Source organism: Scyliorhinus torazame, unplaced genomic scaffold, assembly GCF_047496885.1.
Source record: "Scyliorhinus torazame isolate Kashiwa2021f unplaced genomic scaffold, sScyTor2.1 scaffold_1054, whole genome shotgun sequence".
NCBI classification, from domain to species: Eukaryota; Metazoa; Chordata; class Chondrichthyes; order Carcharhiniformes; family Scyliorhinidae; genus Scyliorhinus; species Scyliorhinus torazame.
The window spans coordinates 5626-20039 of record NW_027308781.1 but is presented as its reverse complement, the minus strand read 5'-3'; the positions used below and the strand labels follow the sequence as shown (position 1 = coordinate 20039).

Sequence of the window (14414 nt, the reverse complement as noted above, 5' to 3'; positions counted from 1 at the left end):
GTTTAAATAAAGTAAATGAAGAGAAACTGTTTGCAAGGAGACATCTAAGTGATTTGGCTAAAGAACCAGAGGCGACATGAGGAAAATCTTTCCACGCAATGAGTGGTTAGGATTCCGAATGCACTGCCTGATCGGCTGGTGGATGCAGGTTCAAACGTAACCTTCAAAAAGGAATTGAAGAAATAGCTGAAGCAGAGAAACGAGTGGGGAGTGGGACACATTGGATTGCTCTTTGAAGGTGCATGTCTTCAAAAAATGCTTCATACTTGATGGGTTGGCTGTTTTTTGGTGCTGTACAGGTCGATGGTTCTATAAGGAAACACTGGGGGACATTTTGAGCTGGCGAACCGATAGCAAGGTCCCGTGGCTGGCCACCGCCCCTGTTGCATCACAATTCATACCCCCACCCCCGGATTTTCTGGAATACCCCCAACAGTATTCCGAAATAAAGTGATTCCCCACAGAGACCCACTAAATAAGGAGAGCCCCCCCAAGAGACGACTTAAATAAAGAGACCCCACAGAGATGCCCCAGAAAAGAGACCCCTGTCAGAAAGCCCCACAGAAAAGAGACCCCTGTCAGCAAGCCCCACAGAAGAGAGACCCCTGTCAGGAAGCCCCCCAAAAGAGAGACCATTAACTGGAAGCCAGAGAGAAGTCCAGACAGAGGAAGTCAAAAAGATCACTGCTTTTAACACTTATTTGGGCAATACACCTGCTAGCTCAGACACAGGAAGCAGCACCTGACAATTCCTGCACAGAGAAAACCAGCCAGCTGTGTTTAAACCTCCTCAGATCTTTGATCTGCAAGCCATTCATTAATTTCTCTTTGATATTGATTTTACCAGGCTGTGATTGACAGCTCCCAGACACCCCAGCTGTCAGCATTGTTCCATTCATCTTCCTTCACGGTTGAGTAACTATGATGTGGTCTAGCCACAATGTTTATGAACATCAAGCTTTGATTGACAGCTCCTGGACCACTTCAAACAGAATGAAGTGCTTCCTAATCACCTCCCTTCACGGAAACTGACAGCACTTAATGCTGTTCTTGATGTGGTTTACTTCTAACTATCCTCTGAAAAGGCCTCACAAGCTGTGGTGCATGATTTAACAACAATAAAACAGAGTCCCATTTTGAGCATGTTTAGCCGACCCCACTATTAAATGGGACTCTGCTTCATTTCGGGGCCTTGGTGAGGAACGCCCAGCCGAGGCTGCACTTAGGCTAATTTCCTGCACTAATGAGCTCAGCTCGCCAGTGTAGGAAGAGATGGGGGAGCCATTTTAGGCTCCAATTCAATGCCCTAGCTCACCAATTAGGAGTCACTGAGCCCCCGCATCCCACTTCATAAGGGCAGGGCACCCCCAGGTCCACCCCTGGCACAGCCATGATGCCACCTGTGCACCTTGGCACTGCCAGCCTGGCACCCTGGCCGTGCTCTTGCCAGCCTGGTAATGCCCCACCAGCCTGGAAGTACCACCTGAGTACCCTGGCATTGCCAGGGTGGCACCCAGATGGCACTGCCATGGTCCCCTGGTGGCACTTCCATGGTGGCAGAGACACTGTCAGGGTGCCAGGCTGGCAGTGCCAAGGTGCACAGGTGGCATCAGGAGTGCCAGGGTATAACTCTGCCCAGAGCCCGACCACCCAGGAGCTCCCAATTGTCTGGGAGACCCCCCCCCAACCCAAGTACTGGTATATCTGGTCCACATTTGTGGAAAACAGTGCTAAACCCCACTTCAGGCCGCCGAGGCGAGGCCGTTACAATCCCGGGCGCTGCGTAACTCCAGCGCAGACATATTCAATGAGACTAACTGCTCCCTTGAATATACAAATCTGGATCTCAACCTCAATGGGCAGGACCCAGACCGCGACATCTCGCGAGATCTCATTAGATGTTGCGAGGTGTGGCGAGGCTGGTGAATCTCACGCGAGGCCTCTCGCCAGGTTTACCAGCCTCATTGCATTCCGAGTCGGGAGCGATGAGGCCGATAGATTTCGTCCAAGATGTGTGTCCTCTTTATAGGGCGATCTGCCAAGAGGGTCATGTGGCCCCAAGCAGAGACCAGGGTGGGGGAATCACCCTAACAAGCGTAGGTTTCTGTATCAGTTTGATCCTGGAAGCTGACTTACAGCCATGAGATTGGAAGCCAATTATCGCTTATCCTCACAAGTAGGCTTCAATGAAGTTAATGTGAAAAGCCCCTCGTCGCCACATTCCGGCGCCGGTTCGGGGAGGCCGGTACGGGAATTGAACCCACACTGCTGGCATTGTTCTACATTGCAAGTCAGCTATTTAGCCCACTTTGCTAAACCAGCCCCTCATCGCATAAACATCGCAGTTGTTATTTATCTAGCTGGTGAACAGGAAATATTATACAAGCCATTCAGTTCAAGCGCAATTAGGAATGGTCAACAAAAGCTGGCCTTGCCAGTGGCACCCACAAACTTGGAACAAATATGAAGACGTCATTGATGCCAACTCACACAAGCAGATTTTCAGACATGTGATCAGAGAGGTGAGTGTTAGGGAGCATCTTCAAGGAGAGGTGGAGAGGCTTGGGCGGCAATTCTAGAGCTGAGGGCCCAAATTACTGACCACATGGCCACAATGAGATGAGGGTTAGTGAACCACTGAGACCTGGGAATGCTGTGGGGCTGGAGAAGGGCACAGAGTTAGAGAGGGGCCAGACAATGGGCGGATTTGAACACGAGGCTAAGAATTTTAAAATTCACGCTTTGCCGATATGAAGTGGACAGGGTTAGCGGATGAATGAGGCTTCGACTGAATTAGCATACAGGTAGCAGAGTTTTCGATGATCGCAAGCTTTTGAAAGCCGGAAGGACCAGGGATCATTGAGGAAGTACAGGGGAGTTTTCCTGAACGGCCCTGTTATTTTTCTCTCAGTCAACGCTACGGAAATAATGAGTTGTTGCTGCTTGTGAGACCTTGTTGTGTGCAAAGTTCCTGTTGTATTTGCCCACATGTTTACACTCGTGGGGGTGTTTAGGACCAGAGGGCACAGTCGCAGAATAAGGGGGTGCTCGTTTAAGATCGATTTGAGGAAGAATTTCACTCTCTTGGGCAGCACGGTAGCATAGTGGTTAGCACAGTAGCTTCACAGCGCCTGGGTCCCAGGTTCGATTGCCCGCTGGGTCACTGTCTGTGCGGAGTCTGCACGTTCTCCCCGTGTCTGCGTGGGTTTCCTCCGGGTGCTCTGGTTTCCTCCCGCAGTCCAAAGACGTGCAGGTTAGGTGGATTGGCCATGATAAATTGCCCTTAGTGACCAATAAGGTTAGGAGGGCTTATTGTGTTATGGGGATAGGGTGGAAGTGAGGGCTTAAGTGGGTCGGTGCAGACTCGATGGGCCGAATGGCCTCCTTCTGCACTGTATGTTCTTTGTTCTTTTGCGCTCAACCAAAGTGTGCCCACAGATGTTGACATCATTCACCATGTTGGAACGGAAGAGATTTAAACATCTGTTTTGTACTCCTCTGAGATACTAAAACAGGAATAGACCCCTGTCAGCCCTAGCTCAGTTCGGAGTGCCCTTAGGTTACCTTTAGGTTAAAAGGGAAGTCGGGAGCACTGAGAGGCTGTGGGGAGGGGGAGGAGATTTGATGGACATGGAGGCGAGTGAGATGGAGGTGTTGGGAAGAGCTGGGGCCTTTGCGGTTTCTAAACCGAAGGAAATACTAACTCATCCAGGACTCGATGGTGGAAAGGCAGTTAGCAAAACATGTTATCTGTCATATGATAGACAAGTGGTAAAATTAATTGGCAATGTCGCCTCCAATCAGCGCTTTTTTGCAAATGGAATGAACCGAGGAAGATGGGGAGGAGATGAAGGGTTAATCAGTTCTGAAACGCTCTAATCACTGCACTTCTACTCCTATTGTCTGCTTTATTGACTGTCATATCCTCAACACACGCTATTCTTTTCCCCAGTCCCATTAACAAATGAGATGTTGAATGTTGTCAGTAATTGATTATCTCTCTCACTCACTTTTGGAGTTTAAGGTTTCCTGCAGAGAAAAGAAAGAAAGAGAAATTTGCATTAATATAACACCTTTCACAACTTCAAGACAATACAAAGTGCTTCACAGTCAGTTTAAAAAATCTTCCATTTATGAAGAGCCTTCCAAAGCCACGGTTGGGATTCTCCGTAGCGGGTCCGCCCCGTTCCCGCTGCTAGTGGACGGGGCCGTTCGCTGCCGGCGGGATTCTCTACTCCCGTCACATGTCAATGGGATTTCCCATTGACGACACCCCATGCAGCCGGGAAACCCGCTAGCGAGGGTGCGCTGCCGGAGGATGTAGAGAATCCCGCCGTCAGCAAACCGCCGGAGATTCCCGCCCCACGTCCCAAAGTGTTCCTCCGGCAATGAAGTACTTTTAAAATGTTGTCACTTCAGGCATGTGGCAACCAATTTGCACAAAGCTCACTCCCTCGAACAATATTGCGATAATCAGCGGATAATCAGTTTTTCTTAGTGACTTTGGTTTAAGGACGACTAATGGACAGAACATCACCGATTCAAACGAGTGTCAGAATCTTTCACGTCCTCCTGACGGTCCGATGGAGCTGTGCTTTAAAGGAATTTTCAATAAAACCTCAGTACTATATATTGGAGTGGCAGCCTCCAAACTTGTGCTCAAGTCGCTGGGGTGGGTCTTGAACTCACAACCTCGCGATTCAGAGGCAAAGGCACTCCTAGCTGATCCATGGCTGACACAAGTCCAATCCTGCTTTAGTGTCTCAGGCAGCTAAGAAATAAGTTGCCCCGAGGAGTAAGAAACAGATATTGAAATCACTGCCATGCCATCATGGGGAATGATGTCTGAACCCAACATCTGTTGGGCCAGTTCAGTTGACCCAAAGGAACTTGTATTTGTACTATACCCCCCGTGACCTCAGAACGGGGCCAAAGGACTTGACAGTCCACGAGGTACTTCTTTAAAGTGTCGCCACAGTGGTAACCTGGGCAATTACAGCAAACAGTTTGCACACAGCAAAATCCCACAAGAAACAACGACTCCTTCTTTCAGTAATGCTGGCTGAGAGAAAAATAATAGGGATGCTGAGGAGAACTCCTCTGTACTTCATCAAAAGAGTGGCACGGAACCTTTCACAACTACTTGAGAGGGCAGTGCGGGCCTCGGTTTAAACTTCACTGTATTTTTTCATTCTTTTGAGGGATGTGGGCTTCACTGGCAAGGTCAGCATTTGTTGCCCATCTCTAATTGCCCTTGAGAAGGTGGTATTACGCCGCCTTCTTGAACCCGCTGCAGTCCATGTAGTGTAGGGACACCCACTGTGCTGTTAGGGAGGGAGTTCCAGGATTTTGACCCAGCGACAGTGAAGGAACGGCGATATATTTCCAAGTCGGGATGGTGAGTGACTTGGAAAGGAACTTTCAGGTGGTGGTGTCCCATGTCTCTGCTGCCCTTGCCCTAGATGGTGGCAGTCGTGGGTTTGGAAGGTGCTGCCGAGGGAGCTTTCGTGAGTTGCTGCACTGCATCTTGTAGAACAAAGAACAAAGAAAATTACAGCACAGGAACAGGCCCTTCGGCCCTCCCAGCCTGCGCCGATCCAGATCCTTTATCTAAACCTGTCGCCTATTTTCCAAGGATCTACTTCCCTCTGTTCCCCGCCCGTTCATATATCTGTCTAACTGCATCTTAAATGATGCTATCATGCCCGCCTCTACCACCTCCGCTGGCAAAGCGTTCCAGGCACCCACCACCCTCTGCGTAAAAAACTTTCCACGCACATCTCCCTTAAACTGTCCCCCTCTCACCTTGAAATCGTGACCCCTTGTAATTGACACCCCCACTCTTGGAAAAGCTTGTTGCTATCCACCCTGTCCATACCTCTCATAATTTTGTAGACCTCAATCAGGTCCCCCATCAACCTCCGTCTTTCCAACGAAAACAATCCTAATCTACTCAACTTTTCTTCATAGCTAGCACCCTCCATACCAGGCAACATCCTGGTGAACCTCCTCTGCACCCTCTCTAAAGCATCCACATCCTTCCGGTAATGTGGCGATCAGAACTGCATGCAGTATTCCAAATGTGGCGGAACCAAAGTCCTATACAACTGTAACATGACCTGCCGACTCTTGTACCCAATACCCCGTCTGATGAAGGCAAGCATGCTGTATTCCTTCTTGACCACTCTTATCGACCTGCGTTGCCACCTTCAGGGTACAATGGACCTGAACTCCCAGATCTCTCTGTACATCAGTTTTCCTAAGGACTCTTCCATTGACCGTATAGTCCGCTCTTGAATTGGATCTTCCAAAATGCATCACCTCGCATTTGCCTGGATTGAACTCCATCTGCCATTTCTCTGCCCAACTCTCCAATCTATCTATATTTTGCTGTATTCTCTGACAGTCCCCCTCGCTATCTGCAACTCCACCAATCTTAGTATCATCTGCAAACTTGCTAATCAGGCCATCTATACCTTCATCCAGATCATTTATGTATATCACAAACAACAGTGGTCCGAGCACGGATCCCTGTGGAACACCACTAGTCACCTTTCTCCATTTTGAGACACTCCCTTCCACCACTACTCTCTGTCTCCTGTTGCCCAGCCAGTTCTTTATCCATCTAGCTAGTACCCCATGCGACTTCACTTTTTCCATCAACCTGCCATGGGAAACTTTATCATTCGCCTTACTGAAGTCCATGGGCCCGATTCTCCACTCCCGCGCCGGTTGGGAGAATCGCCTGGGCCGCCACAATTTCCCACGACGCCGGTCCGACGCATTCCCGCGATTCTCCCAGCCCTTCCCTCATCAATTAACTTTGTCACTTCCTCAAAGAATTCTATTAGGATTATCCCTGCTACCCTTCTTAAACAAAGGGACAACATTAGCAATTATCCAGTCCTCCGGGACCTCACCCGTGCTCAAGGATGCTGCAAAGATATCTGTTAAGGCCCCAGCTATTTCGTCCCTCGTTTCCCTCAGTAACCTGGGATACATCCCATCCGGACCTGGGGACTTGTCCACCTTAATGCCTTTTAGAATACCCCAAACTTCCCCCTTCTTTATGCCGACTTGACCTAGAGTATTCAAACATCCATCCCTAACCTCAACATCCGTCATGTCCCTCTCCTTGCTGAATACCGATGCAAAGTACTCATTAAGAATCTCACCCATTTCCTCTGACTCCACGCATAAATTCCCTCTTTTGTCTTGGAGTGGGCCAATCCTTTCTCTAGTTACCCTCTTGCTCCTTATATACGAATAGAAGGCTTTGGGATTTTCCTTAACCCTGTTAGCCAAAAATATTTCATGACCTCTTTTAGCCCTCTTTATTGCGTGTTTGAGATTTGTCCTACTTTCCTGATATTGCTCCAAAGCTTGATCAGTTTTAAGTCACCTAGATCTTATGTATGCTTCTTTTTTCATCTTAGCTAGTCTCACAATTCCATCCGTCATCCATGGTTCCCTAATCTTGCCATTTCTATCCCTCATTTTCACAGGGACATGTCTGTCCAGCACTCTAATCAACCTTTTCTTAAAAGACTCCCACATTTCAAATGTGGATTTACCCTTAAACAACTGCTCCCAATCCACATTCCCTAGCTCCTGCCGAATGTTGTTATACTTGGCCTTTCCCCAATTTAGCACTCTTCCTTTAGGACCACTCTCGTCTTTGTCCATGAGTATTCTAAAACTTACGGAATTGTGATCGCTATTCCCAAAGTAATCACCAACTGAAACTTCAACCACCTGGCCGGGATCATTCCCCAGTACCAGGTACAGTGTGGCCCCTTCCCGAGTTGGACTATTTAAATACTGCTCTAAAAAACTCTCCTGGATGCTCTTTACAAATTCTGCTCCATCTACGCCTCCAACACTACATGAGTCCCATTCAATGTTGGGGAACTTAAAATCTCCCATCACAACCACTCTATTGCTCCTGCATTTTTCTATAATCTGTCAACATATTTGTACCTCCACTTCATGCTCGCTTTTGGGAGGCCTGCCATAAAGTCCCAACAATGTTACTGCACCCTTCCTATTTCTTAGCTCTACCCATATTGCCTCAGTGCTCAAATCCTCCATTGTGCCCTCCTTTATCACAGCTGTGATATCATCTCTGACCAGTAATGCAATTCCTCCACCCCTTTTACCTCCCTCTCTATCCCTCCTGAAGCATCTACACCCTGAGATATTTAGTTGCCAATCTTGCCCTTCCCTCAACCAAGTTTCAGTAATACCAATAACATCATATTCCCAGGTACTAATCCAAGCCCTAAGTTCATCTGCCTTACCTGCTACACTTCTCGCATTAAAACAAATGCACCTCAGACCACCTGTCCCTTTGCGTTCATCATTTCTTCCCTGTCTACTCTTCCCCTTAGTCACAATTAGTTTATTATCTAGTACCTTACTGGCTTTAGTTGCTGCCTCTTTACTGACCTCTAACTTCCTAATCTGGTTCCCATTCCCCTGCCACATTAGTTTAAAACCTCCCCAACAGTGTTAGCAAAAGCACCCCCTAGGACATTGGTTCCAGTCCTGCCCAGGTGTAGACATTCCGATTTGTAATGGTCCCACCGCCCCCAGAACCGGTTCCAATGTCCCCAAAATCTGAACCCCTCCCTCCTGCACCATCTCTCAAGCCATATATTCATTCTGACTAATCTTGAATTTCTACTCTGACTATCTCGTGGCATTGGTCGCAATCCTGAGATTACTACCTTTGAGGTCCTACTTTTTAAACTTATCTCCTAACTCCCTAAATTCTGATTGTAGGACCTCATCCCGTTTTTTACCTATATGATTGGTGCCTATATGCACGACGACAACTGGCTGTTCACCCTCCCCCTTCAGTACGTCCTGCAGCCGATCTGAGACATCCCTGACCCGTGCACCCAGGAGGCAACATACCATTCGGGAGTCTCGTTTTCGACCACAGAAACGCCTGTCTACTTCCCTTACGATTGAATCCCCTATGACTATAGCCCTACCAGTCTTTTTCCCATCTTTCTGTGCAGCAGAGCCAGCCACGGTGCCATGAGCCTGGCTACTACTGCCTTCCTCTGGTGAGTCATCTCCCCCAACAGTATCCAAAACGGTATACCTGTTTTGGAGGGAGATGACCGCAGGGGACACCTGCACTGCCTTCCTGCTCTTTCTCTGCCTTTTGGTCACCCATTCCCTGTCTCCCTCACCAATCCTAATCTGCGGTGTGACCAACACACTGAACATGCTATCCACAACCTCCTCAGCATCGCGGATGCTCCAAAGTGAGTCCATCCGCAGCTCCAGAGCTGTCATGCGGTCTAACAGGCGCTGCAGCCGGGCACACTTCCTGCACATGAAGGAGTCAGGGGCATCGGCCGCGTCCCTGAACTCCCACATTGAGCACGAGGAGCATAACACGGATCTGGGATCTCCTGCCATTTTTACACTTTACCTTAACTGATTACAAATATAACATCAAATAATGAATAAGTGAAAGGAATAAAGATTTTATTTACCGGGTGTAGGTGGTACACACGGCTGCTACTGAGCATCGATGGTGAAGGGAGTGAATTTTTATGAATGAGGTGCCAATCAAATGGGCTGCTTTATCCTGGATGGCGTTGAGCTGCACTCATCCACCCTGCACTCATCCCATCAAATTCCTGACTTGTGTCAGTCTGGAATTTTGTCTTATGTCTCCTGGTGTGAGACTTACTGACTGAACTGGGCTGTCACAGGACAGTGACCTGGACGCTAGGCCCCAAAATACCAATCACAGCTGACATATTTCCGGGGAGCTATTTTTCTGAAAGGAAGTGTTTCCTCTGAGGCTGTGTCCCTCACATCAGTCAGCCACAGTGGCTCACGGCAAGTACCACCATCATGCTGTTGTTCCTCATGGGGACCTCCAACAGCCCAGTCCCACCAAACTGAAGGAGTCTCCCACTCCATTCTTGATTCACCAAGCCCGTTTCTTCCTTCCAAAGGGAACATTCAACAATTTGCGATTTTTTTTTTTTTTTTTTGAGCATTGTACCTGCTCCAGTTGGAACTAATTTCTCCAGCTCGGAAGAGGGGCAATCACTCTGTGCCTTTGAAAGGTGCTTTGGAGAGGGGTTGGCGAAGAGTGAAATCAATGTTTCCAGCACCGAGCATTCTGAGTCTGTACAGAGAAACCCTGCAGAATTGAAGTGAGGCAATAAAGTGGAAAGGGTGGTGGACAGGATCCAGATCTGTCAATTGTACGGTGGGGATAATTGGTTTGGATGGAGAGTTTTGTTACAGAGTTTATGGAACAAACTTTCAGATACTGAAGGTAACGCTGTGCTTATTTATTTTGTTGATCACAAAGAGCTTGCTAGAAGAGACCTGAAGGTTAAAAAGAATCAGCCCCTATTGAGCTAATCCAATCCTAATCTATGTCCTGCTATGACTGGAAAGATTGTTGACTGCAGTGAGCACCGTACCAGGATAGAATGATGCTGGTGTGATGACCGATGGATGATTCGGCGTCTTTCTGGATTATCTTTGTGAATCTGAACGTTTTCAATGCAGAGTTTTCACTTTGAAGGTGAACTGAATAGGACAAAGTCCAGAATGGAACAGGTCGTATTTGATCTCGGGGCTTGATGGGTGAAAAACAATCTGTAAAATGTTGTTCCACAGGTTAGCAAGGCCTTAGAAAAAAACAAGCACACCAGGCTTTGTTTCTAGATAGATAGAATCGAGGGAGAATTAAGCTAAACCTGTATCAAACCTTGGTTAGACCACATTTAGAATACTGTGTGCAGTTCTGGTCACAATATTCTAAAAAGAGTATTGAGGCACTGGAGAAGGTGCAGAGATGGTTTACAAGGATGGTATCAGAAATACGAGTTGGGAAAGGATTGAAAAGCTGACTCTCCCTTGAAAAACAAAGTCTGACGGGTAACCTAATAGAGGGGTTTAAAATTCTGAAAGGTTTTGATAGGGTGGACACAGAGAGAATGTTTCCTCGCATGGGGAGGAGTGTCACTGGAGGACGTCAATACAATACAGTCACCCAGAAATCCAATGGGGAATTCAGACAGGAACATCTTCACCCCGAGAGTGGTGGCAATGTGGAACTCACTGCCACAGCGAGTGGTTGAAGTGAATTTCATTTAAGATGAAACTAGAGATAAAAGTGAGGAAGAAGGGAATAACAGCTGGCTACGATGATAGATTTAGATGAGGAAAGATGAAAGGAAGTTTGAGTCGAGCATAAACACCAGCATGGACTGGTTTGGCCTGTTTCTTTGCCACACAGCCTATGCCATCTGTGTAACCCTCTGAAAAGTCAGGATGCACAAGAGTCTGAGGCGAATAAGATAGATGAGCACATGAGAGTGTGGCCCTCAGACTGAGGTAGCAACTGACATGGCGGACAAAGAAATACTCACACAAGATATTTTGTACAACTCATTCTTTATTACTGTTTAGAACAACGCTAAACTGCTCTTCAGATATTTTGCACAAATTACTCTTCATTAATTCTTTAAAAACTAGATAACCACTGAACTGCTTTTTATTCTGCTGGTTGAGGTGCTGATTACTTGTTACAATGAACCACAAGACTTGCGGCTTAGACTCAGATATTATCCTTTGCTAAGTGAGGTGACCAATCTCCCTTCTTACGTTGGACTGGTCTTCTTCCTGTCTGTGTTCCGGGCTCAGGGTGGTCTTCTTACTCGATGGTTGGTCCCGCAGGTCTCGACGCTGAGGCTGTTAACTTCTCCCTTTTTCATCCAGTTTCTTCAAACATTGAGAAAGTTCAGTACACGGGATGTACAGGGATGACCTATTGCCCGTTTTCCTCAATATTAGCTTGCAAAAACAGTGCACATCTGCTGGCCTTGTTTTCTTAGTACATCTTGCCGCACTTGCTCGCAAAAGCAAACTTCCTCAAGCCTTGTGTTCTGTAAGGTTGGCTGCTTTACAGACGTTTAGCTGTTGATCATCCGGCTGCAAGGAAGAAAGGAATAGAAAGATAACAATAAAAACTTGCATTAATTGGAAGTCCGTGTACACCACATCAACAACATTACCCTCATCAACCCTCTCTGTTACCACATCAAAAATTGAACCAAGTTAGTTAAACAAAATTTTCCCTTAACAAATCCATGTTGGCTTTCCTTAACCCTGCATTTGCCAAGGAGTATTAACTTTGTCCCGAATTATCATTTGTAAAAGCTTCCTTCCACCGAAGTTAAACTGAGTGGCCTGTAGTTGCTGAGTTATCTTTGCACTCTTTTTTGAACAATGTTTGCAGTTCTCCAGTTCTCTGGCACCATCCCTGAGTCTAAGAAATACTGGAAAGTTATGACCAGTGCTTCCGTACATTCCAGTCTAAAATTGGCCAAAAGACAATGTTATGCCAAAGCACCTTGGTGGACAGGATATGTTTCCCAATCTCGCTTCCCTCAGTATCCTTGGGTGCATCTCATCCGGCCCTGGGGCCTTATCAATGTCCAGACAGCCTAACCAATACCCACTCCTCATCAGTTTAAACCCTTCTGAACTACCTCCTCTGTCACCATGACCTGAACCGCAACCTTGGTAAAGGCAGGTTCAAAGTATTAATTTAATACAAAGAACAAATACCTCCGCCATGTCCCCGCCTCCATGTTCAAATCCCCCCTTTTGGTCCCTAATTGACCCTATTTCCTCACTTACCACCTTTTTAATATTGATATGCCTGTAGAAGACTTTGGGATTCCCTTTATGTTAGCTGCCAGTCTCTTGTCTTAATATATCTTTGATATTTTATTTGTTTTTTCAATTCCCCTCTGAACTTTCTAGCCTGTTTCTCGCTTGCATTATCCACTCTCCACGCCACCCACCCCCCCCCCCCCCCCCCCCCCCGCTCCCCCACCCCCACCCCCACCCCCTTGTTTAAACGTTCTTACTCTGGATTGTTCTCTTTCCTTTTCCATTGACAGCCTAAACCTTATGATACAATGATCACTGTCTCCTAAATTATTCCACAACGGACACTTGATCCAATTATCACACTTCATTCTCAAGAACAAGGTCCAGCAGTGCCTCCCTTCGTATTGGACTGGAAGCACACTGCTGTAAAAAAATCTTCGGAATTCTAGGAACTCTTGCTCTCCTCTGCCCTTCACACTAGTACTATCCCAGTTGGATAACTAAAGTCCCCCATTATATTCTGCATAGCTCTTGCACCTCTCTGTAATTTCCTCTGTAATTGCCTGACCACTGTCCTTCCTTTCAGTAATGTTTCCCAATCTATCATAGCTAGTTCATGCCTCATACCATCATAGTTACCTTTATTGAGATTCAGGACCCTAGTCTTCGAATCAACTACTTTACTGTTCACCTTGATAAATCTTATTATGGGCACTCATCCCCAAGGGTTCCTCTACATCCTTCCTCTAGTTGATGGCCTATAGACTACACCAGGTAATGTAATTACACATTTTCTGTTCCTTAGTCCCAGCCAAATAGATTCTGCCCTGACCCCTTTGGGACCACCTCTGTCTCCAGTGTTCTCCTCAATCAATCCTACCACCCCTCGCTCCTTTCCTTTTTTTCCTAACTTTCCTGAACACCTTATCCAGGAATATTTAACACGCAGCCTTGCCCTGCTTTGAGCCAGATCTCTGTTATTGCTGCAATGTGGCTAAAATAGGGCTTCAACCCACTGATCTTATTTATCCACGCATTCACTAATTTACACAGTAACCTTTTTTCAGATATTATTATTCGCCCCCCCTGACTCTGAACCCACCGTAATACAAGCAAATGTTGTTGGAATTATATTGCATACAGCCTACAGCATGGAAACATCCCATTTAACCCAATGTCTCTATGATACCGTTGTATGCTACAGGATGAAAACTCTTTCAGTGTTTCAGAAGATTATCCTGTAATGAGTCTCTAACTGAAAGAAGTGTAGCTGAGTTCTTGTTAATGGATCCAGTCAGTGTGATCGGTGCTTTTCTTCTCTCTGTAGAAGATGGATGACCTCACCAGTTGTTCTGAAGCAAGTACGGTGGATATAAGAAGCAAAGGAGATGACGATGAGCACATTTCCGAGCAGACGGAGGAGGCTGTGGAACCAGACGAATGCTTCACAGAAGGTAGGTGCCAACTCAGCCCAGAGAGGCTTATGGGATTGGTGAGCAAATAGAACTCAGTTGAGATTCAGAAACAAACTCCATGGGTAATGCTACCAACCAGGGTTTACATACCCTTATGAATCCTTCATGTGAATGTTAAAGTCCCAATAGCCGCTGCTTGTGAGATGCAAGGCTGCTAAGCTTCCATCAGATGGCCATTTTGGACAATCTCCAACAGCTGTGTGTTTTAACGGGCAGCCTAGATTATAGAACCATCTCGACCTGGCCTTGGGCAGTCTGGTCCAGCTGGCTGTT

At 46.9% G+C, this 14414-nt stretch overlaps 1 protein-coding gene across 1 annotated transcript in view; it reads left to right on the top strand.

The window, feature by feature from the left end:
- LOC140406948 (sodium channel protein type 2 subunit alpha-like) overlaps positions 1 to 14120 on the top strand; it is a gene marked incomplete at its 3' end in the record, with an annotated part of 36673 nt that extends 22553 nt beyond the window's left edge. Inside the window, exon 3 of the mRNA XM_072494788.1 lies at positions 13994 to 14120. Within this exon, the coding sequence (XP_072350889.1) occupies positions 13994 to 14120 (127 nt within the window). The remainder of the gene's footprint in view (positions 1 to 13993) is intronic.
- Positions 14121 to 14414: the final 294 nt, after the last annotated feature.